This window comes from Peromyscus maniculatus, chromosome 1, assembly GCF_049852395.1.
Source record: "Peromyscus maniculatus bairdii isolate BWxNUB_F1_BW_parent chromosome 1, HU_Pman_BW_mat_3.1, whole genome shotgun sequence".
Lineage (NCBI taxonomy): Eukaryota > Metazoa > Chordata > Mammalia > Rodentia > Cricetidae > Peromyscus > Peromyscus maniculatus.
This window is the reverse complement of record NC_134852.1, coordinates 208,357,819-208,383,398: the sequence shown is the minus strand read 5'-3', so window position 1 is coordinate 208,383,398 and position 25,580 is coordinate 208,357,819. Positions and strand designations below refer to the sequence as shown.

The window sequence follows — 25,580 nt, the reverse complement described above, 5'->3', positions numbered from 1 at the left end:
ATGGCTGCTTGTCTAATTGGTTCTGACCTTGGACTAGGGAAATATGGCACCAGGTTATCAGGTCTAGAGATGCAGGCAGTGCCTGTGTGAAGGAGAAATGGTTTCTGTAGGAACCAGGGCAAGAACACACCAGGAGAAATGCTGGACTTAGGTGGAGTGGAGATCCATGCGAGTCGAGCTTTGGAGCGTGGGGCCTCAGGAGAGGGGCTGGGAATATGGTGGTCTTGTGTAAACCCATCAGCTCATTTATCCAGGGCTTCCCTCGTGGAAAACTAAGAGCATTTCTTTGTGTCATTTCCAGGTTGAAACCATCGGTGATGCATACATGGTGGCCAGCGGGCTTCCCATTCGCAATGGAGCTCAACATGCAGCCGAGATTGCCACCATGTCCTTGCATTTACTCAGTGCCACCACCCACTTTCATATTGGGCACATGCCCGAGGAGAGACTCAAGCTCCGGATAGGCCTCCACACAGGTAGACATAACTGATGGCAGGTGGCAGACGGTCCCTGCATGACCACAGGTGCCTCTGGACTTGAGCTCCATGTCTGAGGCTCTTAGGAGCACTGTCATTAAATGGCTACAGTGCCAGGGGACCACTGAATGCACATATATTTCCAATTAGATTTATGAGAATGGGGATATGCAGAAAGTCTGAGATGTTTAAAAAAACACACACACACACACACACAAAAACGGGCAGGCAGAGCGAGGGAGCCATGCTGGGCTCCATTTCCCTCACGTTTCCCTTTCACATTCCTTTGGTACCTTCTCTTTTTGTCAAACTTATGGGCTTGTGACTTGCAGATGAGTGACCCCTACTTGGTTTAATCTTTTATTAAAAAAAAAATTGAGAGAGTCTTGTAGCTGGGAGTCACAGCTGAAGTTGGCCTCAAATTTGTGGTCTTTCTGCCTCAACCTCCCTGAAGATACAGGCAGACACAGGTCTTGATACCCTTTGAGCAAATGCTTCACATTTTCCTTCTGCATGAGTCCTCCCCCTGAATTATGCACCCATGCTCCTACTATCCAACTGAAAACAAACCCAATCTCCAGCCAGAATTAATTCCTCAAGTTCATGCTGCCGTGAACTTTGTTTACATCTGCAGTTCAAAAATAGCGTGGTTAAGGTTTGACTGTTGATTTCTACAAGAAGTGAGCATCCTGTAGAGGCTTTAAGGCACTCTACAATACATATACAATTGTCAAGCATTGCTCCAAAAGGGTACTTGATAAATGCTTGTTGTGTTAATTTCCTCCATGGACTTGATGGCCTGTGTGGAGCCCAGCCTTGGGAATGCAGGCAGTTAGACCCTTCTATTGTTCCCTCCTTAGGTCCTGTGGTAGCCGGTGTGGTGGGAATCACCATGCCCAGATACTGTCTGTTTGGAGACACTGTGAACATGGCATCCAGAATGGAAAGCAGCAGTTTACGTGGGTATCATTTGCCGAGCTCTGCAAGCATGGTATCCCTGCCCCCCAATTCCTCTATCTTTAACCAGTGGGTATTTTAAGAAACTCATTTGCATTTTGTCTCATTTTCCATCTGGAAGAGAAGATCATTATTCCCAGGAGACAACCTGAGTTCCTAGCTGTGTAGACAGTATTTTCCCCATGTGCCCAGTGGAGCTACATAGACACATACGGCTTCCTCCTTTTAAATCAAGCTCTCTCTCTCTCTCTCTCTCTCTCTCTCTCTCTCTCTCTCTCTCTCTCTCTCTCTCTCTCTCTCTCTCTTTCTCTGTAGAGGACAAATATCAGGTATTTTTTCTACTGCCCACCTTACCTTTTGGGACAGGGTTTCCACTAATTGACCAGGCTGGGTGGTCAGTGAGCTCTCAGAATTCACCGGTCTCTATCCCCCAACATTGGGGTGATAGGCATGCACCACGCCCAGCTCTTATGTGGGTGCTGGGGATCCGAACTCAGGTCCTCAGGCTGGCATAGCAAGCACCTCACCCCCTAAGCCATCCCTTCAGCCTTTCTTCCCACTCGGAGCAAACTACACACATGAAAGCATATAAGAACAAAGCACAAATTAGGAAAAATTATTTTTGTAGGGCTAAACAGTAAATATTTTATTTTAGGGGCCATCAGTGTCCATTGCAACTACTTTTTTTGGGGGGTGGTGGTTTCAAGACAGGGTTTCTCTGTAGCTTTGGAGCCCATTCTAGAACTCACTCTGTAGACCAGGCTGGCCTCGAACTCACAGAGATCTGCCTGTCTCTGCCTCCCGAGTGCTGGGATTAAAGGTTTGCGCCACCACCGCCTGGCTCAGTTGCAACTACTTAATTCTGATGTTGTAGTTCAAAAGTAGCTTTAGAAAAATGTAAATGTATAGCAAGACCCTGTTCTAGTAAAACTTTATTTGCAAACAGGCAGACTGGCCTGTGAGTAGTAATGGTTCCATCTTTGGTGTAGAGTATATTCCTGGTGGTGCAGAGGAAATCTATGACCAGAACTATAGAAAGCACCATATTCTTGTGTATTTTTTAGTAACTTTGTTGAATTAGTGATCACTTGAGGTATATGATGTGTTTGTGCATGCTATTTTTCAGTTGAAACAGAAAAAAATTCCTCAGTGGTTGAAGTTTCAAAGAATTTAGGTTTCCATTATTTTAAAGGTACTGATTTCTCACAATGTATAAACACACACAGTTACCTCATTGTTCAAGTTAATCAACCAACTTGAAAACACAGATTAAACCTATCAGCTTGTGAGGAAGGGGCTGGAGTAAAAGCTGGCTGCTTAGGCAGGCTCCAAAACTGTTTCTGTGTGCACCTTCAGTTATGGTAATGTTCTCAGTAGTATGTCTCCAGTTCATCCCAGGAAGTTTGAGAAACCCAGGGAGCCTCCATTCATGGGGATTGTCAACTTGCAGAATGAGTTAGTTCTCTGTGTTCCTAAACCAAATGCTGACAAGCATCCATCAGTATCCAATACCTGGGTGGGGACACATCCTAACCTATGTGTCCCAGACACTGGGTATTATTTGTGCTTTACATTTATCTATTTGTGTATGTATGTATGTATGTATCATCTATCTATCTATCTATCTATCTATCTATCTATCTATCTATCTATCTATCTATCTATCTACACCTACCTACCTCCCTAACTTACCTATCAATTCAAAAAGTGTCTTACTTCATCCCAGGCTGGCCTAGAACTCATGATGTAGTCAAAACTGGTCTTGAACTCCAGATCCCCTGTTTCTCCTTCCATGGGCTGGGATTATGATACCCAGCTACGTGTTTTGTTTCATGAGAAGTTCTGGAGAACAAAGAGTGAGAGTAAGGTTGGTCCCCTCTCCAAAGAGGCCTTCACATACCGACTCCTCGGTTAACTCGATGTTAACTAGGCAACGCCTGGTTTCTGGCAGCTCTCCGGATCCATGTTTCTCAGAGCACTGCAGGAGCTCTTCTAGCAGCCGGAGGGTACCATCTGCAAAAGAGAGGCACCATTGCAGTCAAGGTAAGGCCAGGTTGACTGTGTTCCACTTCCCCGGTTTGTGTCCTTGATGGACATGTTGAAGAATTGGAGGAGATGAGGGAATCTCTACTCAGAGATGCAAAGAGACTTCCGGAGCTCTCTGAAGGCTTTGGCAACTGCTGGATCTGTCTCCTGAGGAGATGACTCAGACCCCTCAGTGGTCAGATATGGATTTCCAATAGGAAATACCTTAGCTGTCACTCCTGAGGGATGCCTTTTCTGCTACCAAACAGTCTTTCAGCTTCCACTTGAACACTCCAGCGAAGTCCTTCACACAAAGTCACAGTGAACACAACCCTCTTTCCTTCTGTGTCCCTTCCCCTGGGACCAGCATGTCCAGACAGAGGGGACAGAAATCTTTGGTTGGCCTCAGAGATGCTAGGACCTCTTTCTTCTCTGTGTAATACAAAACGCTCTTACTGTTGTCTGTGTCTTCTTCATTGCGGCTTGTTACCAAAATGACTGGATGACACATCCTCATCACCCACTTCAGACTGCCCTTTCCTGGGGTGGGGGCGGGGACGAGAACCGCTGCTCCTCTGGAGATGTTCTCAGTATCATCTTGGAGATGTGCACATAGCAGCAGTGGCGGTCACCATGACACCGGCTGTTTGGGTAGGGGTGGAAACCTAGAAGAAGAGGTGAAAAGGGAAGGGCATGCATGGGCTGTAGTTGCCTAGCATGTCTGAGGGTCTGGGTTCATTCCCCAGTACTGCCAGAGGGAGGGGCACTGGGAAGTGAGAGAGAGGCGAGCAGCATCAGCTCCCTGCTGCCAGGGCACTGTAGCCCTCCAGCAGGTAGACGGGGACCTTTTGCTGGCCGTTCTGTAGCCTTCTTGGGATGATGTCCCCTCCTGATTGGTGACTGGAGGACTTGGTTGTACATGTGGAAAACCGGCATGGTGGTCATGCTGAGCATGAGGATTCTATGTACACAACATGTGAGGTGTTCTCCTTGGCACCCAAGTCACACTAAGAATTCAGATTATATTTTTAAGATTGGGGAGGGGGGCAATGGAGTTTATTTCCACAGAAGAACATGACTGACTGTCCATGTAGCCATCAGGATTTTATATACAAAGAGGTTATTTCTTTCAAAGAGGTGGCTCCTGCTCTCTTGCCCAGTGAGGCAGACCCAGCCAGGCATCCATCCATGTCAGCTGCTCACCAGACCCTTTTTGCTTCCCACAGGGCAAGGGAGAACAGACGACCTTCTGGTTGACAGGCAAAGATGGCTTCACTGTCCTGCTCCCCGAGTTTACCGAGGAGGAAGAAGCTAAAGGTCCAGAAATCTTGTGAGGTGGGTATGTTCTTTCAAGATGTTTGGGGGAAATGCATCCATTATCCATCCCTCTGAAGAGGTGTAGTTCTGGGGCATTGAGTCGATCTCCCACTAGGGGGCACTGTCTGACTGGTAGCCCTTCCTGCTTCAGCCTTTGCTCCCAGGCTGCCTGTGCAGTTGGAAGAGGTGGATAGAGAGTACTCATTTCCTGGGATGGCCGGCCACAGAGACTCATGAATCTGCCTAAAATCTGTTTCCTCCTAGAAGAGGGAAAGAGGAAGATAAAGCCTGGGCAAAAATGCACCCGACCTTTCTCTTGCAAGGCAGCTAACCAGCTTAGAAAAAACTAGGAGTCCCTCCTCCCCCTCAGCATGAGCTCAAGACAGAAACAATCCCACGTGAGCACCCAGGCCCTGAAGCTTGTGCCTGGCGGTTACAGAGGAAGACTCACTGTGAACTAAATGGCCTAGTTCTCAACTCTGTGAGTGCAATGGATAATATCCTGTTATTGCCTGTTTTTCCTACACACCAAATTACAACTCTGGACCAAGCAGCATCTCTGGAAACCAAGACTTGAATTTTAACTGGAATTTTCCACTCATTTATGCACAAAGAGTATAGTTTAAGAAATCCAGCTGAGGAAGATGAGCCTGTCTGGTCCTGTGGTGATTATTTTCCCTTTTGCACAAAAAAATTAAGTTCTGTGTTGAATTGTTTGGGGATTATTTTAATGGCTCTCCCGACCAACTCTTTGTTACGACACTTCTTTCTTGGCACCTTGTATCTCCCTAGCTCACGTGGTTGCTAGGTAGTGCAGAGAATGTTCAGACGAAATGCTGCTTTTGGACCCTTTTTCTGTTAAAGTTCCCAAGAATGGAGAAGTGAGAGCAGTTAGATTTTCTCTGTTGCTGGTGTGTTCTGTGGCTATATTTTTGAGTACTGTATTAGGAAACAAACTACCTTTGATTTATTGGGGTGTTTTCATGCCCATATTTACAAAAATGTTCTGTATAATGCTTGCCTTTCTTCATAACCAAGAAAAGCCCTCCTGGTATTACCCATTTCACCCCCCCCACCTCCCCACTCCTCTCCAGCATTCCCATCTGCTGAACTTGGTTTCTTCTCAGAGGTGCATGGCTGATTTCTCTGACCTTCAGAGACGTCTTTTCCTGGGTAGAGTTCTGACGAGAGGCTCTTCTTCCCCCCAAAGCACTCTGCATCAAGGGCTGATGTCTTAGACTGGTACTTAGGAGGAGGGGAGGCAGAAGGCATTCATGTTAAGGAGTTTCTCCCTTCTCCTCCAGCATGGAGACAATGGACCAGAGCGCATCTTCTCAGGCTTTCGACCTTCTTCCCTGGTTGAGCAGCATGGGTTCCTAAACACTTTGCTCCATCATGAAAGAAAACAAACTATAATCTCTTGTGTAGTTCTTAGATTGATAGGTCAGGCTCTTTACAGCCATCCATCCATCTATTCACCCACCCATATGTTCAACCATCCATCCATCCATCCATCCATCCATCCATCCATCCATCCATCCATCCATCCATCCATCTATTCATCCATCCATGCATGCATCTTTCCATGCATCCATCCATCCATGCATCCATCCATCCACCTACTAAACTATCTATCTGTCTACCAATCTGATATCTATCCACCTGACTATTCCCCAACTCATCCATCTGAGAATTTCATGAACTCAAGGACCATGTGTTAAGTTTTCACTCTGCTAGCTGCCATGCTGGGAGTATAAGAGAATATGAAACTTTCATCTTTATCTTACAGTTTAGTTGGAAGGAGACAATTTTAACATACAGCAATGCAACATTAGGGACTAGTAGAGCTATAAACAAAAACTGAAGTAACCAAATAATCTAATATTGTTATAGTAAAAGGGCATTAGAAAATGCTATTCAGTTCCAGAGATGGGGTTGAATGAGGTAATTGTCTATTGTTCCATCTTTGTTTTTGTATCAGTGATGTACATTTGCTTCTAGTCCATCTACTTACCTAATCATATTCATATAATAAAGACTTTGTTAAATCTGTCTTCATTTAATATTATAAACATTTGATATCCAGACCTGTACATATACACAAAACACACATACATATACAAACACAGACACCCACATGCATAACCATATTCATATACACACACCCACATACATACATATACTAGGTATATGTGTGTATATATACACATGGGGAGAGAAGAGAGGGAGGGAGCGAGACAGAAAGGGAATGAATATAGATATCATAATTAGGAATTTTTATAAGAGCAGTTTCCACAAATCTGTATCTAGTGGTGTGTGTGTGTGTGTGTGTGTGTGTGTGTGTGTGTGTGTGTGTGTGTGTGTTGTGTACTAATGATACCTAAGGGAATGTGTATTTTTTCCCCTCTGGATGTCTGTTTTGTGTTTAGTATGAATTAGAATTTACAGCAGACATTACAATGAAGGCCCTTTCTCTTAATCCCTCATAGAGAAGTCCTAAGGCAGAAAGGGTAACCAAATACAGTGGGGGGGGGGGGCTACCAGCTAACCCTAAGCCAAATAATCTAAGAGACACTAGAGTTTCACAGGCAGGGATGGCCCAGGGGATCCTCCCACTCTCTAATGTTAGTCATACAAGATGGCTTTACCCCTCGCCTCTTGGTCTGTAAACTCCAGGAGTGTTTGAAGTACAAATGATCCAAAGTTTGTGGAATATTTGGATTCTATGAAGTCTAGAAGCCCTTGGAAAGGTTGTGGGATTGGCTTCTATCATAATACATGAACATGTAAACTGCAGTCATAGGTTATCTATTCCAGGCATTTTATTTAGTCCACAGCACCAGGTAGAAATACAAGATCATACATCATGGTGAGAAATTTAAACATTGTTTTATCCTGACAGCCAATGACATAAACTTGGCTATATATGTGCTATATAAGAGTTTCTGACTAGAACCAATGAAGCATGTTTTTTATATTTCTAGATTACAATTAACTCTGACTTTAGGAAGAGATTCCAAACTGATTGGAGCACCAGTTAGATACCACGTTTAGACTGCATGGAACCATTGTACCCCAGTCTATGGCTAAACAAAACAAGACTTGGTAACTGGGTTAATTTCTAAGTTCATTTATGCAAGTTGTAAAAAGATCGACAAACTGCAGACCTCAAAACCTCTCAAGGGCATTAAATACAGAGGACAAACTGGCACATGATCTCAAATGTTTGTACTTGACAAAGGAAAAAAAATGTAGAACTTGGCCTATCCTGTCACCCCACAGCTGAGGCTCCGGCAGGCTTGGTTTGCTCAGTTTGTTCCTTGTTGACAAGTGTGAATCACTGACATTGGCATGTTCTAGACCACAGGGCTGTCCAGTTTTGAGAGTGTGCCGTATGTGCTGTCATTGGCTATATTTGCATTGTGTTTCTGATGTTTTACTGGTTCAGTTCTCACAGTCGTAAGTGAACAAGCTGGAAGCAGACACAGGCTTGAGTGTTTTCAGGGAAGGTGGAATGCATTAGGCATCCCAGACAGGAAGACTTCCTAGAGCAGATGAGGCTCATGAGTCCACGGAGCATCAGGAGCTCTGCGGGAGGACTGGCTCTCCAATCTCAGAGAACCTGGGCCCAGGTACAGTCTTCCCACTGTCGTGCAAATGCATTTCATGTAGGCAATGCCACATTATCGTGTGAAATGAGGATGAATTTTACTCTTTCCGTAGTCTATTTCCTATTTACTTTTGATTACAGAGAAATATAATCAGTTATAAGGATAAGGCATTATAATACCTACCTAATATTTATATCTATTTAAGAAACCCTATAATAAAAAAATTAGTGCTAGGGGCTCTTAGGAACCCACTTCTTGTCTCTTACAAAAGGTTGAATGAATATATTTTATTTAACTTGGATTTCCACATTTTCACTTGAAAATTGGAATCTCCTGCCTAGGAGCTCAATTCTGGTCCTTAGAATTAGACAGTGCCTGCTGGGTAAAGTTGGCTATCCCTGTGGATTCTGTATTTGGCATTGATTTTTTTTTTGTGGTTATGGTCTGTCTTTGCCTCTGAATGCTAAGCTGCATGTTATGTATGTGTGAATCTTTTATGATGAAGTAGCTTTTGAATGCTGCCCTAATTTGAGTAGAGAGAAGACTCCTCCCCACCTTCGTGGAGGGGGATTGGCAGGACCTCATGACCAGAGGAAGGAATAAGGGGAAGTGTGGCTCCAACGGCAGTGGATCACCAAATTCACACACACAAAATAATCATGGGGAACACATATTTGGCAAAGCGCTGTTCTCTGCTCCCCAGCAGTGAAGTCTTCTATTTGTTCTTTTTGGCAGTGTGTCATAGTTCAGGGTGGCCTTGAAGAGAGTCGCTGCAGCTGCCCAGATCTCTCTTATAGCACAGCACAGATCCCCAACATCAGGATGAGGTGATAAAGAACATCTGTGGAGCAGAGGGGCAGAGACACACTGAGAAACAGCTGCATAAGGTCAAGGAGAATCAGCCAGAGTTAACGCAATAAGGATGCTGAAAGCTTCCAAACTTCATACAGTCGTTTCTGTTCATCCCCTGGGGCTCGCACTGTCCACTTCTATCAATACCGAGGTCCTGATACATAAGCTTAGATTGTGGACCATTGGCAAAGAGACATTTGAACTTGGATGGCACAGTGATGGCATACACCTTTCACTGTAGGATGCTCTCTGGAGCACTTCCCTTGAAAATGAGAAGTGGGCATTGAAATCGATTTACATGATTTTCTTCTAATGATGCAGTGGTTTCCGTCTGTGAGTCTGCAAACCACTGCCATAGCCCCAGCCCGTCTCCCTCATTCTTATGTCCCTGTCATCTTGCAGCCAGACCCTTGTGCAGCTGGAATGGCTCTTCCTCTAAGAAGTGGCTCTGGCTGTTGCTATGCCGGTTCCCCCGGCCCTCACTCCATGACCTTGCCTTGTCCACTGTATTGTTTAGTGCTGACCTATAATTCATAGCACACCGTGTATGTAGGGACAATCAAAGCCCAGTTCACACACAGGGCCAAGCTGAGAGGGGAGGCTGAGGCTCTTTCTTATCGGAGTCACTCCATTAATGAACAGCTGAGTCATAGCAGGGCCGCAGATATTCGCTAATGAGCAGATGATCTGATCAAATCTATGTTCTGCAAACTCAGGAACCTTAGGAAAGCCACCAAGTGATGGCTTTGTTCAGAGGGTGCTGTGGGATCTGATGGTTTTTCATCCATTCGAAACAGCTCCTGTCTCGGGTCACAGGCTGGTTGGAGTGAGACCTCTTTGCCTCTGTGCCCCTCTGCCCACTCAGGTGTACTTCAAGGTGTATATTTTCAACGACAGATTTTGCTGGGGTAAAGTAAACACCTCTAACAGTACATCTACTTCACAAAAGCATTGCCCCATGACACGTAAGTGCCTCTTAGTCTTACCTGAGAAGTCACAGAGACTGGAAAGTCCCCTGCCTGGAGTGAGCAAAGAGAGAGAATGCAGGTTGAAGAAAGTCATGAAAGAAGTACCAGGACTGTTTCTGAGCCACAAAGCTGACCATGTCTGACCTCCACTAAATCATGAGCCATTACCTTTTAGAGGAAGCATATACTGAGGTTTACAAAGACTTGTATTACAGCATCATCTCCTTGGCTATCTAAAGCAGGGGCTGCTAAATATTTTGGAGAACACAAGATACTAAATACTTTTAGCTTTGCAGGGGGCCATGAAGTATTTTTTTTCTTTATACTTTTGGGCAGAGTCTTACTATATATCCTCGATGACTCACAGATTCACTCTCCTCCTGCCTCAGCCTCTTGAGTACTGAGATTACAGGTGTGTACAACCACACCAAGCATGGCCTTGTAGTGTGAATATTCCTGTAGATAATGCCATCTGTGTTCTAATAAAGCTTTGTAGACACTGAGATTTTAATTTCATTGAATTTTTATGCACCACATTTTTCTTTTTAATTTTTGGAACCACGTGAAAGTATACAAAACCTGTTTTAGTTTGTAGACCCCATAAAACCAAGAGGAAGCATGGGGACTTTGCCCTGGTCTGTGGTTCGGCACTTATGCTTTGAGGTACAACTCTAAAGTGCAGTAGAATATTATTTTAAGGTGTGTTACTTTTGTTTATGTTGCATTTGTTTAATTCTGTGAAGCTGTGTTACTGTGCCTGTCTAAAACACCTGATAGTCTAATAAAGAACTGAATGGCCAATAGCAAGGCAGGAGAGAGGATAGGCGGGGCTGGCAGGCAGAGAGAATATATAGAGGGAGAAAACTGGGAGGAGGAATCGAGCAGCTAGAGAAGGAGGAGGACTCTAGGGACCAGCCACCCAGCTACACAACCAGCAAGCCATGGAGTAAGAGTAAGATTTACAAAGGGAAAAGCCAGAGGCAAAGATAGATGGGATAATTTAAGGAAAGCTGTTGAGAAAGAAGCAAAGCTAGTGCCGGGCATTCATAAGTAAGAATAAGCCTGTGTGTATGATTTATTTGCAAGCTGGGTGGCAGGCCCCCTAAAAAGAGCAAAATCAAACACACCACCAAAGTCTGGCTCATCCTCCGCTCACAGCATTCTCCAGGTCATACTGACATTTTCCAACAGTCTATAAGGCCTCTACTGGGTCAGTTCTCGTGGCCACACACTCCTGCATCACCCTATGCATCCCCCACCCCTCAACATTCCCTGTCCCTCAGTGTGGACTGTCTGTCTCCTGGCTAGAGGGTAAACTCCTGAGACAGGGTCTCCATGAGTCTTGCTCATTTCTGGAACTCAGTGTTCAGGCCAGGCTTGTCAGGGAAGGCTTGCTGACATTCCCAGGACACCTACATTTCCATTCCCATTGTTCACTGAGTGGCCAGTTTGGAAGCTCAGCTCTGCACTTCTTAATCCCTTAGGGACATTTGGATTTGGGCCCCAATAAGACGTTCACGGCAGTCAACAAACCTCTCACCTCCTTGGGCCCACATGATCAGACCCCCCGCTACTCGAGGAGCAGGTGAGTGTTGTGTCCACAGGCACGCCTGGTTTGACAATTCAATCCAAATGCTCAAACCTGCCGTGCCTGTGGACACAGCCCAGAATGCACATGACTATTGGGCAATCAGCTTACTCCGCAAGGACAGCTCCACAACCAGGACACCCCCTGTCTGGTCACGTAGCATACGCTTCCGTTTGTCACAATTCTGAAGACCGGGAGGAGAAATGAACAAAGGAAACAAGAAACAAACAAAAAAACAAAATGAAACTTCATGGAGTCCAAGTCCCCAGTCACTACATACATAAAGTGTACACACACACTCACACACACACACGCGCACACACACACACACTCGAGTGCCTAGAATTCACTGGCTCTTCAGGGCGGGAAAACCCTGCTGTAGTAGTTTACTATCATTCCAGCAGAGGATGGGTACCATGCCTTTCCATAGGGATGAAGGCTTTTACTTTCCTCTTAACTCAGTGAGAGGAGAAGAGGACACTTGCAAAATGTGTTCTGCTCTATTTTCTTTGTTTAGAAACTACAACTCGGATGCCCATCCTTTGATCAAGCACTAACTGGTTCTCCTCCACCCTCAGCCCTGCACCCTCTGGTTCTTTTTTCTTTCCTTCCCTGTGCTTTCTAACCACATGACTTGATGGAAGGAGAGATTCAACCTCCTTTCTGCTGATTCCTCCAGGCCCCGTGGGCTGGCAGCCTCCTCAGAAGCTCTGAGGCCTCCAGAGGAGGACATGGGGACAGTTTGGAGCTCAGTACTTTTAAGTTCCCAAGGAGGTGTTCTACAGCTCTGCAAGGCCCAGGACCACAGGGACTGGTCCTTCCCCTCACTGTGCAATCCATCCTGACCTAGACTTTCAGCGTTGCTCTGATGATGGTCCAATCCAGATTACAATCACCTGCCTTTAGAGTTCTGTCTAGATCTTGGATTCCTTGACACTTTTAACTTTTTCAAAGCATTTTCATGCCTGTTACTATGTTCATTTTTTTTTAATCTTACATTGTTCTCTGAAAAGGGAACAGCCATCAGAATTGATGGCCTCTGTTCAAAGATGATGAGACCAGGCTCTGTGGGCAAGCAACACAAACCAAGTTGGTAAGTTTTGGTAGCAAGGTAGACAGGCCCAGACCTTCTGCCTCTGCACCCAGGGCCCACATCTCTCAGATCAAATCCAGCTCCTCCAATACCAGCCCTCTGGGGGTAATATCTTCCTTCCAGAACCAGGATCCTCACCACTGGGCAGGAAAGCTTCTCACTGTCACAGATGAATGTCTCACAGTGTAACCAAACCTTGGAGAGTTTGGGGATGTTCTGGAACCGGAAGGCATTGAATTGAAAAGTTGCCCTGTGATCCTTGCCGTTCTCATGCACCAGGACTGTTTCATCGGTGGGGCAGCTGGCGCACATGGGGGAAGGGAGAGCGAAATATCACACCAGAGAACTCCAAACAGGCTCTAAGGCAAAATTTCACACAGCGTTCTGTGCACAGCTATTTGTCCTTTCAAAGAACTCTGATTCCTGAGTATGAGGTCAAACTGAAGGGCTAGAGGGGTGGATGGGATTGTCTCCATCCTAAAACAGAGGGTGACTTCTGAGAACCCACACATCTGGTAAGTTAACCCCTGTCCTAAAGAAGTGAACTCTCAAGCCCTCTTTAGGACTGGCCCCTGGAAGACCCCAGGGTAACACAAGGTACGGACCAACATGATGGATGGGAGCAGTGTGTTCCAGTGTTGCTGTCGACACCTACATTCAAGTCACACCACTGCTTATCCCTGTGTGCATCGTTAGGTTTTGCCTGAAATTTATGTTCAATTAATTATACGTATAATATATAGTAACCTTTGTAAAAAACATAGTCATTTTCCATATATTATCTAGATAATGGAAAGAAATATCTAAATGTATGTTTGCTGAGACAGAAGCAGGAACTAAAAAATATTATCCCAGAATTCTCTCTCAGGAGTCATGAGCGAGAAACAAAAGTTGTGCCTTCCTATCTGGGCCAAGGGTCAGAGTTATTTCTGTTTGTTGTGGCCTTGGCAGTGATGCGTTGTGAGAATTTTCCAGCTTATGAAATGAGGCTCTAACAGGATTGTTTGGTCAATAAACCTGAGATCCTTGCCTGAACTCAAGACACGGAGCCTTAAAATAGCTCTCTGCAGCCAGGGTGCTCTGGCCCCGTATCGGCCAGTGGAAAGAAATGTAAGGAGAGTTCTGTGGTGGGGGAAGGGAGGCAAATAATGGGCAAGCCTAGATGTCTTGGCACCACCATCCCTTGGCACAGGCTGTGGCACCTGCCTCTCAGTGACAGCTCACTCTGGTTGGATGGTGGCAGCCGTGGGGAGATCTCCATCTCACCCTGAACAAGTCCCTTGCCCCACATGGAATCACACTTTGAGGGGGGTGTGCTGTTGCAGTTGTGCTCATGTGTACAGGAAAATAGCTGATTATATATATAATATATATTTTATTATATATATAATATCACTAAGGGCTTCCACCCAAAGGATCTGGTATGAACAAAAAGTTTCTTCCCAAGCTATTCTAAGCTACAGCGGAAGGGACCAGGGTACACTAGGCCACTGCTCTGCATTGACTCCAGGGAGTAGCACCTACCCCTTACTGATCAGCTGCCACTGCAAGGGGTACATGAAGTCCGCCGAGGGGGTGGCCCAACAGCTGTTCAGGACGACTTTAAACCTGGAAATAAAACAAGGAGATGCCACTCTGAAGCAGTTTAAGCATGCAAACATCTGAAGGCTGGAATCTGTTGGCTGGCCTTTTTTCCCTTTGTTCTTAAAAAGACACAGAGTAAAGGAACTCACCGAGTGCTTAGCCCTTTGGCTTCTACTCCTGCGAACAGGTCCGAACCGATTTCGGATGTTTCCAGAATGAAAGGAGCTTCTTTCTTGGTGGAAAACTTGGCATTCTTAGGAAGAAAATGGGGACACTAGGCATTGTGACCTCTCAGAATGAATAGTCAGTTCTGGCGGAAGCAGAAACTTTGGGGATAGGATATAGATGGAACTAATCAACCAAGGAACTAGCACATGAGACCATTGAGAAAACACCAGAGCCAGAGAAAATGCACCTCTGAGGACGCGGATGACATCTTAGAAGAGGTAAGGACATTGCTGGTCATAGTTTGACACACATTGTCTCAGTGATGCCAATAAAATTGACTGATAGAAAAATAACCAAGCATGGTTTCACAAATCACTCAAGGCCAAGAGCAACCAAATACATAGCCCCTCATGATTCCTGATTCCCCACACTCTGTCTGAGCAAATGCTCGCCTAAGTTCTAAAGTTTGTGACTTGATTACCAGTGTGATTATCAACGGGCATATGCCATTGGTTGCCTGCAATGTATTTAGGTATTGTTCTACATGTTTGGATAGTTTCTATGTCAAGATACTCTGTATTGAGATACAATATTTGTGAATGAAGCAAGATCTGTCTCCAAATGATTGGATTTTCTAGCAGGAGATAAAGACAATAGAAAAGAAGTAAATTACACAGTACATTGGACTAGCATATAGTATGTAATATTGGAAGCCATAAAAATGGCAAAAGGGACTAGAAACATGAGGAAGGGCAAGCTGCATTTAGTGTGTGTGTGTGTGTGTGTGTATTCATATGCATGTTTGTGTGGGCATGGGTACATGAGTGTATAAAGGTATGCATGTATGTGTATGTACATGTATGTGGAGGTCAGAGGTCAACCTCTGGTTTCATTCTTCAGGCAACTGTCTACCTTGAGTTTAACACAGGGTCTCTCACTGGCCCAGAATTCACCAAGTGGGCTCGGCTGGCCAGCAAGTAAGTGACAGGGACCACCTGTCCCTGTCCCCGGGGCTGGGATTACAAGTGCCCTCATGCTCAGCTTGTTTCTTTAGACGCAGGCTCTGGAGAGTGAACTCGGGTCCTCACGGGCACAGCAAGCCCTTCAGCAAAGGAGGTTTATTTTTCTGAGGTTACATTTTTGAGGAGGGCAGTCAGGGAGGCCTCTTTGAGGAGGAAGTGTCTGAACAAGGCTTGAGTAATGTGAGGAAGGGGCTGTGTAGACACACCAGAGAGAATGTCTGCCCGGGGGTAATGGTGTGGCTGACAGGTCAGCAAGGAGACCAGGTCTGGAGGAGGCTTAGAAAGCAGAGAAAGGAGCAGGGGATGGGATTACGAGGCTATGAGGTAGATCGAGGACAGCAGGCCTTGAAACCTGAGTGTGCCAAAGCGTCACTACCATGACAGGCTCAGGAGTGTCAGGGTCTGGTCCCTGGCCCAGCTTTGTTCTATCCATGGCTGATATGTAAAATTAAATTAATTATAAAATAAAAATATTTTTAAAAAAACTCTATCATCTTCAGATAACGCACAGTGAGCTATTAGGAATTACAGCTGACTGACTTCCTCAAAGGAGGCTCTCCATTCTGTGAGTCTCCTGTTCAATTCACTTAAGAAAGAACCTGGAACTACTCTCTGGCGTTAGCCATGAGGGACAGAGACATTGGCCTCTGGGACACTGTAGAATAGAAACATAAAGTTTAGGGTATTTCAAAACCTGAATTTATAAGCTTGAGACTTGCGACTCGGTAGGCACCTTAGGAAGACTTCCATTATTCTACTGAAGCAGGTCCAGCCGAGGCGCCCACAATAAGTCACCTAGACGCTGGTTCCCTTCTTTCCATATTAGGCCTCTGCACCACGTTATTGGTTGCCACAATTAAGCAGTAACAGTCCCTGGCATAAGTGATCTGCATAGCATGCGGCCAAAGTGACACCTGATCAGAAGTTTTTGAAGTGTTTTTGGTATTGCCTAAAGTGTATGCGATTTCAGGGGACATTTCCAAACACGGAAACTAACTTGACGATGGCAATTTAGTCCTCAAGTCTCCAGAGATGCTTCTGTGAAGCCTTTCTTCTGGAGACCAGCTGGTAGAGTGGGGGGTCTCTACTGATGGAACAATTGTCCAGTTCTCCATCAGAGTGGAGATGAGAAGCAACACTCTTCATTTCTGATAACTACAATAACACTTAGTATGATTTCCCCTTCCCTCTCCTTCCCTCCTTCCTTCCTGGGTCTTTCTATACAGCTCTGACCACTGTGAGGTTCAGCCGGAACCTCACTATGTAAGCCAGACTGGCCTCAGACTCCCAGCAATCCTGCTGCTGCCCCTCGTGCTGCCTGACAAACAGGAGCCACCATGCCTGCTGTCCCCTACTTTCTTTTTAACATGAAAATCAGAGACCTGCCCCTGACAGCTTTTCGTTGGTAAGCTGCTCTATGCCAGGGAAGTTTATCCTAACACCCCTAAAAGCAGAAAGATCACAAAGACTCCTTCGCCACCCTAAAGGATAGAGGAGTCCGTTGAGAAACCATGTTCCAGCATTCCCTCTCTTGACCAGAAGGTTGACTCACAGCTAGCTAGTTACCCAAGCTAAGGATAGGCATGCCTCAGTGAGCAGTTCATATGGGGAATGTCATTGCTTTTGTTCATAGATGAGATAACAACAAAGAAAACTAACCCGAAGCAAGTACTTCAGGGCATATTCCTAGAGTTTTCCAGAACTTAGATGGTCACCTGTGGCCCCCTGTGTCTCTTATTGGCTCCACAGAGGACTAGAGTAGACCATTTCAATTCTGGGTCCCATTTTGTGACAGGCACTGGCCAGCTGGCTTGTGCTCAGGGCAAAGCATTAGGATGTCAGAGAAACCAATGAGAAGATGTTTAGTTTAGAAAAGATGGGGGCTCTGTTGGAGAGCTGTGACCAACATAATCCCATAGAATCATTTTAGTAGTCCGAACCAACACGAACAGGGGTCCAGGGGTCAGGTTCCACATGATAATCTAGAACAAAAGGCTCCGCTCACCTTTGTCACTGGAGGAGGTGGGTGGCCCGCCCTCAGCAGTGGAAGCTCTGCGGACTTCATGTGGGAAGTCAAGGGTGGTCTCTGCCGTTTGTTCTGATTCTGGAAGATCTTTAGTCTTTCTTTGCCTATGTCCACCATAGGCCTTTTCATTTCTTTCCATAGCACCACTAAGAAGGCCAGTGCTGTTTTGATTTTAAGAAGCTAACCTAGTCTCACACTGACATTGATAATGATCTTTATAAAGGCAACAGTTCTAAGAACATTCAGAGCATCCATGTTAAATGGGGCCTGAATCTACACTCAGGGAGAACAGCTGTCTTCTTGGGTACTTACCAAGTTCACCCACCATGCTGAGTACTTAAGGATGATGTCACGACCGAGTTTCCTAATAGCTAAGGATACATGTCACTAAGTTCTAGTTTTATGGCTGTAGAGCTGCAGGGAGGCTCCCTAACTTTCCCAAAGTCGTTTAACTAGTAAATAGTAAAACCAGGCCTTGGGGCACGGCCCATTTTTTTTAATCCATAGTCCCAGGTTACATCTGTAAACCCACAACCTTCCTTTGTCTTCAAATGGGAGTCATAACTTTCCCCTGGGAATATCAACTATGGGTCCTCGGCCAAAGTGAGTGGGAAGGGCTGGAGAGAAAGGAGAGAGGACACATGCTGAGTAGGAGGAGTGTATGTGGGGGCCCAGGCTCTGATCTTCCCAGAATCCTAAGCAATTAGCAGTGTGTTGGTTCTATTGTGCTATGTAGGGCATGGTTCTGTTTCTGGTAATTTGATGGAAATATATGCAAGGGGGCAGTTGTTGCTTTAGAAACGCTCAAAAATGCCCTCAAAGTGGAAAAAAAAAATACATGGGCTAGGCGTAGGAAACTGAGCCCAGTGAGGAATATAAACAAAGGCGTCTGGACAGCGGAAACCGCTCTGTGCTGAAGTTTGTTTGTCCCGGAGAGGCTTTGATGGCAGGGTTTGGGGACACCTTGGCTTCATTTCTAGACAATTCAGGAAGGAATTTGTCCCTCTGTTTCTGCAGATGGCCTGCTGGTGAAGGCTGATTGATTGACTGAAGGAATATGTTCCTTCTACTTCTGAGGTTATGTTTACGTCTGAAGCTCAACCCTATGTGGTTGATGGTGAGAGATGAGTTTTAAAAACCCTGGTCTCTATCACCAACTGTTGTAAACATTCATAGGATCAAATCTTCCACCTTATCTCATGAGAATAACAATAACTAGCTAGCTTCTAGACGGGGCCTTCCTATGAAAGACTGTAGTCTCTCTGCAGGAAGCTCTGTCAGCCTCATTTGATCACCCCTGGTGACCCACAGTGCATTGAGCTCTGGACACAGGTCAAGTGGCTGTGGACATTTATCTCTGGTTCAGCCACTTGTGATATAAAGCCAGGGCTGGTCTGTATTTTAAGGAAACTTGAAGCAAATGCATCTTAGAGATCCTTCTTTAACAATAATTTTTAAAAAGAGTAAAAAATTTGAATGCCACATTAGACATGGGCTTTGTGGGTGAAGGGCTATGACACTGTACTTTATGCCTTTCCAGGCAGTACCTCAGTTGGGGAATCTCTGTTCCCACCAGAGGCTTCTCCAGGGCCCCTGTGTGGCCTTCCTTCTTTTGGGCTTCCTTATCTGCAAGACGGAGTAGGTTGTTTTAGGATTCTCTAGCACTCACTGATGAATCCCGGTGGATAATGGCTTCCGGGCAATAGGTGAAGCATTCAGTGTTAGTGAGGTTTCAGATGAGATGCTGTTTTCTCTTGCAAAACGAAATGGGTCAGATGTGCTGCCCTCTGAGGACACTTCCAACGCTCCACACAAAGGTTTGTGTTTCTGCCTGCCTCTTCCTCTAGCCAGCTGGGCCAGTGTGCCCTCTGTGTGCCTGTGTCCTTACTGGAAGCTACAGCTTAAAAACAAAATGCCCTTTCTATCGGGAGAGCCGCTGGGCCCATGGCCAGTGCGTATTTGGTTTCTCTGCAGCACTTAATTTTGAGAGAGACCAAAGTGTGCCTTTAACTTTCCATGTCAACACAGGCAGCAGATCCAATTAGAACAGTGAGGAAATCTTATGGGATGAAAGAACTAAAAAGTAGAGGCTAGCCCTAAGCCTTGTCTTTAGCTCTGGACTAGTCAGGGAGTGCAATGCTCTTGAATAATGGTTTTGAGATCCTAATGGCAAATAAGTCTCTGGAGAGTAATGTAGTAGAAACTAATCTTGATTAGCAGTCAGACATGGGTGTCCTCTTGTCTGGCCTGTGACCTTGCCTTACTTTTTGTATTGGTGAAATGGGAAGGTCAGGCACACCTGTGCCGTTTAGCTCTTCCATTGGCCTGTGAACCAACCTTCTGTTGCCCCACATCTGCAAAGCCAAGTTAAGGCAGTATGCCACCATTGGAGTTCCGGAGTGGGGCCCTGCCCTGAGGCCGGGAGAGGGTGACTCCCGTGGACGTAAGTGCCCTGGGGAGGGCAACCTGGACTTACAGTGTAGAAGTTGAGGGACAATTGGCTTTCAAATGTGCCCATGCTCCCATTCTTGACATGAACAGTGGCCACTCTGAAAAGGGGAGAGAATTTTGCATAAGGACTGAAACATGCCTGATTGACAGGGACTGTAGCATCCTCATGGTGGCCAGCCCTCCACCCCCAGAGCGGCTTACCTCTGGTCAAAAGCAGCCTGGTTCACCAGGTAGGTAGAGTGGTAGGTGCAGGAGAAGGAGTAGTTGACCGGCTGGTTTTTCACAATCACCGTGCTGTCGTTGGACACGATGTGGCTGTAGAAGTGGTAGATGGGGGGCTTGTACTGGAGGGAGGAAGAAGGCAGTTAGGGTGCACGCTGTCCCCTGATGGGACTGAGGAGTCTGGGGAAAGTGGTTGGTGATGACTTCATTGAAAAAAGCCTGGGAGAAAGCTGGGCGTGGTGGCACATGCCTGTCATCCCATCACTTGGGAGGTGAATCTAAGGGGTTCCAGGCAAGCTTCAGCTACATAGTGAGTTTGAAGTCAAGACCCTGTCGAAAAATAAAACAAACAAACAAAAAAACCCAACGAGGAGACAGAAATATTTATCAGGAACAGTAGAACCCATTCTTTGTGGTAAAAATATTAGCAGAATTCTGGAATCCCTTCAACGAGGTCAACATTATATGTGTAGGAAAAGGCCTACTGGACTCTGACTGAGGGACTACTAGGTCAAGGGTCTCTGTTCCCAGCCTCAACTTTTCTTCCACTCCCCCTGTCCAAAGTCCTATGAATGTCTTTGTCCATCTTCCACTCTAGACCATAAATCTGTAGTTAAAACATCTTTTAACCATAAAGTACCAGTTATGAAATTCTTCTTTCTCGCAAGTTGGTCTCAAAACTCCCCGGCATTAGAACTGTGAACTCCCTTTTTAAAGGAAATGGCCTGAAAGCATGGAGATGTTTCCCACCTCAGCTCACCAGGATGCAATCACAGATATGATGCTCTGTTCACCTTGCTCATGGTTCTTCCCATCAAACCTAAATCCTTCTGGCACTCCAGGAAGAGGAGTTGGCTTTTTTTTCTCTGAGGCATACAAGCACATACCCTTCTGGCAGTCAAGGCAGTAGGAATTCTGACCCATGGTGGCAGGGACCATGCTCCTAGTACTTCTGTGGCTGAGAACTGATGACTCTGGGGGAGGCCTCAGATTTCTCCTCTGTCATAGAAGAACATCTGTCAAGAAGCTGTGGTTCTCGTGATTCCATGGTCCCCTGCCGTGAATGCTCCACATGACCCTGCTTAGATCCTGTTAGCACTTCCCCAAATGCACCTGCCCTTCCAATTCTTGGGGAAAGGATGGCCCATTGATTTGGGTATCCAATGTGGGGATGAAAGTACCAAAGTGAGAAGTGTGCTTTGTTCTACTCACAGAAGGAAGCTTTGCTGCTATCCCCATGCCCCAACAAATTAGGAAAATGAAAGTCAAGTCCAAAGAGCCACCTGGGTTGTGGAGGTGGCTTGGTGGGTCAATGACAGCTGCACAGACATGAGGACCTGAGTTTGCATCTCTAACGTGATTATAGAATGCTGGGCACGGTGGGGGTCGCATGCCTGCAATCCCAGTACTGGGAGCTGGAACAGGGAGATCTCAGGGGCTCTCTGGCCAGCCTGTCTCACTGAATCAGCAAGCTCTGGGTTTAGTAAGATACCTATCTTAAGAGATAAGGTGGGGTGTGACAGAAGAAGACACATTTTTTTTTTTTTTTTTTGAGACAGGGTTTCTTTGTGCAGCTTTGGAGCCTTTCCTGGAACTCACTCTGTAGCCCGGGCTGGCCTTGAACTCAGAGAGATCCACCTGCCTCTGCAGTCCCGAGTGCTAGAATTAAAGGTGTGACCATCACCGCCCGGCTATAAGAGGACACAATGTTAATGCAATATCAGCAGTGTCTGCACATCTGTACATGGGCACACACAAAGAGTCATTCGAATTAGGTGAAAGAGAAGACTTTAGTCACTACAGCCTCCTAGGGAATTTGAGCGACAGGAGGACATGAGTGGGAGCAATGAATGGCCAGGGTCGAGGGAAAGAGAGCGGGAGATCCCAGCTGGATCAAGAACAGAGAGGGAGAACAAGGAATAGGAGACCATGGTAAATGAAGACCACATGAGAAAAGGAAGAAACAAAGTGCTAAAGAGGCCCACAGAAATCCACAAAGATACCCCCACAAAAGACTGCTGGCAATGGTCGAGAGACAGCCGGGACTGACCTACTCTGGTGATGGGATGGCCAAACACCCTAATAGTTGTGCCAGAAACCCCATCCAAGGACTGAGGAATCTGGATGCAGACATCCACGGCTAGGCCCCGGGTGGAGCGCTGGGAGTCTAATTAGCGAGAAAGAGGAGGGTTTATATGAGCGAGAATTGTTGAAACCAAGGTTGGATAAAGCACAGGGACAAATAGCCAAACGAATGGAAACACATGAACTATGAACCAAAGGCTGAGGGGCCCCCAGCTGGATCAGGCCCTCTGAATAGGCGAGACAGTTGATTGGCTTGATCTGTTTGGGAGGCAGGCAGTGGTACCAGGTCCTGGGCTGGCTGCATGAGTTAGCTGTTTGAAACCTGGGACTTATACAGGGACGCTTGGCTCAATCTGGGAGGAGGGGACTGGACCTGCCTGGACTGAGTCTATCAGGTTGATCTCAGTCCTTGGGGGAGGCCTTGATCTGGAGGTGGTGGGCAAGGGGGGTGGGCTGGGGGGAAGGGGAGGGGGGCAGGAAGGGGGAGAACAAGGAAATCTGTGGCTGTTATGTAGAACTGAATAGTATTGTAAAATAAAATAAAATATAAAGGAATTTAGGGTGTTATGAATCCTCGTAAGGATGGCAGCAAACATCCCTCTTGTGTGTCATCCCTTCCACTTAAGGATCCCTGCTTAAGTGGGCTGGCCTTACCTCGGACTGGGTTCCGCAGTAGGACCTGTTCTTAGGTGATAGGTCTGGGATGACAAACTGGTAGTAACCACCTTCATGGACCCCATTGTAGCACATCCCCCCGAGTGCCAGCTGATGGACTTCCCAGCCATAGGGACACTCAGGGATCTTAGTGATGATGGTTTTGGGGTAACAAAACACAAGGATGACATCTGGAAGAGTACACACACGGTCTGAGTCAGTCACGCAGAGGCAATTAAAATCATATTCTTGCTAAGTTGTGGTGGGCTGTCCCAAACTTCAGCCATTGCAATTCTTTGTCTACAACTTATGCCACATGTAATAGCATCACTATTTAGTATTTATTTAATTGGATCCACTTTTAAAAAACTGTCACTGTATTTTAGAGCCAATGTTTTGTTGCTGTTGTTCAGCAATACTGGTTATTAAACCCAGAGCCTCAGGCTTGCCAGGCAAGAGCTCTACCACCAACCTGTAGCTCCAGCCCTAAAACTTTTGCTTGATCTTAAAGAATATACCTGGGAAATCACAGACTGATATCTGTATTTCCATGAAAATGAGATTTCTTATTATTTAAAATGTCCACTGCATCATTTCGTGCTCAATTCTGCAAAATATTGTTCAGAGACTCACAGCATGCATTGCGTAGTCAAACACATAAAAAAGGGGACCCATCACATAGAAGAGGAAGGAAATATCTTCTAATTTGAAAAAAAAAATGGCTCATTCAGTACACTTTTTGCTCCCTGTGGGGGAATATCTGATTGGTACTGGGGGCTTCTGTGCCTCCACCTGCTGACAGTTTACTCTTTCCCAACCAGCTGTCTTCAGCTCGGATCACAGCAAGGTGGAGACTAGGGGTTTCCTTCTGGGAAAGCGGTGTGGCCCTGGGGTACCTGCTTTATTTGGAATGCATGATTTTGCCGAGGCTTCTGCAAAGAGCGCCAACAGGATGAAGGTCCTCGCCAGCATTGCTTCTCAAAAGCCGGTCTCTACCAGGTGACCAAACCGAACTGGCCGAATGCTCACCTTCCCTCCAGACCCCGGGTCTCGATTGTTCTGTATTGGAAATATGAACGGAAAGTTAAAGTCAAGGGTAAGAATAAATTATCATCCAATCTTGTGAGGGAGTTTCCTAGGGTGACCGGTGGTGCTGTCCCTGGCTCGTACCACTGGAGAGGTTAATGCCACAGGCGGTTGCTCATGTTCCTGCCTTTTTCATTCTCTCTGGAGCGTAGATGCTGCCGCCCGGATGCTCCCCAGATCTCCAGCCCCTGTCCTACTTCCCCCTTATATATCCAGAGGCTGTAAAAGAAACCAACTAGAGATAAGTCACAATGAGCACACATTATCCACTGCAGGGCGAATAAAAGGGAACTTGGTACAATAATCCGATGGCAGCTCAGTTACCACCTGAATCTAATTTCTTCTTTGGAGAGTTAGAAATCCCACCTCACCCCTGGTACTGCTACAGTCAGGATTGGAGAGGGAAGCTAGAGTTTTCTTTCTTATGCAAAACATCAAAATAAAAAACAAACAAACAACTCTCTGATGGAGACAAACATTTTCTGTACTGTTCCAGGTAGTAATTCTCTTCTTTTGTATTTTTCCTCATTCTATTTCTTGCTGTCTTATTTTTATATAGGAGAATGAAATTTTGAATCTAAAAGGATTCCAGTTTGGCATAATTACATCTGGAAGCCAAACAAAACATAGGTTATATTAATGTTAAAAAAAAATCTTAAAAAAAATTTCCTCCAGTGTTTCTTGATGTCTATAACTTCATCCCGAAATACAACTTTAAATGGCAAAGCCTTTAGGCTTTCAAGCTTTATTAGTCTCCTTGGAAAAAAGAATTTTGAAAGACTCTCCTATGAATCAGTTTTTAATCACCCAACCAGACCTTGCTCTAGTCAACGCTGGGGATGCCACTCTGGTGGGTGTTCCAGACATATCGGTGGGTATACGTGTAATTTCATGTACTCAGTGACATCCGGGTGTCCCTAACAGTGTGGACAGAGCTACTATAATAGAGTTCACTATGATAGCGTCTAAGGATTAAGGAAAGAGCTCCATGGGAAGCCATTAAAAATTCCTGGGACTCAGCTTCCTTCTCTGCAAAATGGAGGCCATCGCCCTGGTCATACCCCAGGGCAGAGCAGAGTGACGAGATGATTACCTTGCCAAATGGTAAGACAGCAGACACACAAGCTTATGTGAAAAGGAAAACACCAGTTTCTGACCACGTGCATGGGCCCTGTGAGCCATGTTGCTTTCTCTTAGAACAGCTGAACGTTGAACCTGACTTCAGGTTCATGCAACAGAAGGCGTGTCTGTATTGAGAACACACAAGCAAAGTAGTTTACAGACATGAGCCAAATGGACTGAAGAGGGTGGGAGGAAGGGGTGAGTTCAACTGTTTTCACACTGGGATGGCGCTCAGAGCAGCCTGGAAACAGCAGCAGCAGCAGCTTGTACGTG

At 45.8% G+C, this 25,580-nt stretch overlaps 2 protein-coding genes across 2 annotated transcripts in view; one reads left to right on the top strand and one right to left on the bottom strand.

Annotated features, from left to right (window-relative positions):
* LOC102924232 (guanylate cyclase 2G-like) overlaps positions 1 to 6,828 on the top strand; it is a 53,260-nt gene extending 46,432 nt beyond the window's left edge. Inside the window, exons 22-26 of the mRNA XM_042265356.2 lie at positions 302 to 476; positions 1,337 to 1,435; positions 3,385 to 3,476; positions 4,685 to 4,793; positions 5,040 to 6,828. Coding sequence (XP_042121290.2) covers positions 302 to 476; positions 1,337 to 1,435; positions 3,385 to 3,476; positions 4,685 to 4,792 — 474 coding nt within the window. The 3' untranslated portion in view covers position 4,793; positions 5,040 to 6,828. The remainder of the gene's footprint in view (positions 1 to 301; positions 477 to 1,336; positions 1,436 to 3,384; positions 3,477 to 4,684; positions 4,794 to 5,039) is intronic.
* Positions 6,829 to 7,539: 711 nt separating this feature from the next.
* On the bottom strand, positions 7,540 to 24,071 carry Tectb (tectorin beta). Its single transcript, XM_006978415.4, has 10 exons — positions 23,996 to 24,071; positions 23,100 to 23,290; positions 20,340 to 20,482; positions 20,164 to 20,236; positions 14,621 to 14,724; positions 14,412 to 14,495; positions 13,026 to 13,188; positions 11,906 to 11,978; positions 10,225 to 10,257; positions 7,540 to 9,227 (listed from the first exon to the last, which is right to left on the bottom strand). The coding sequence occupies exons 1-10, from the start codon at positions 24,069 to 24,071 to the stop codon at positions 9,178 to 9,180; spliced, it is 990 nt and encodes a 329-aa protein (XP_006978477.1). The 3' UTR covers positions 7,540 to 9,177.
* Positions 24,072 to 25,580: the final 1,509 nt, after the last annotated feature.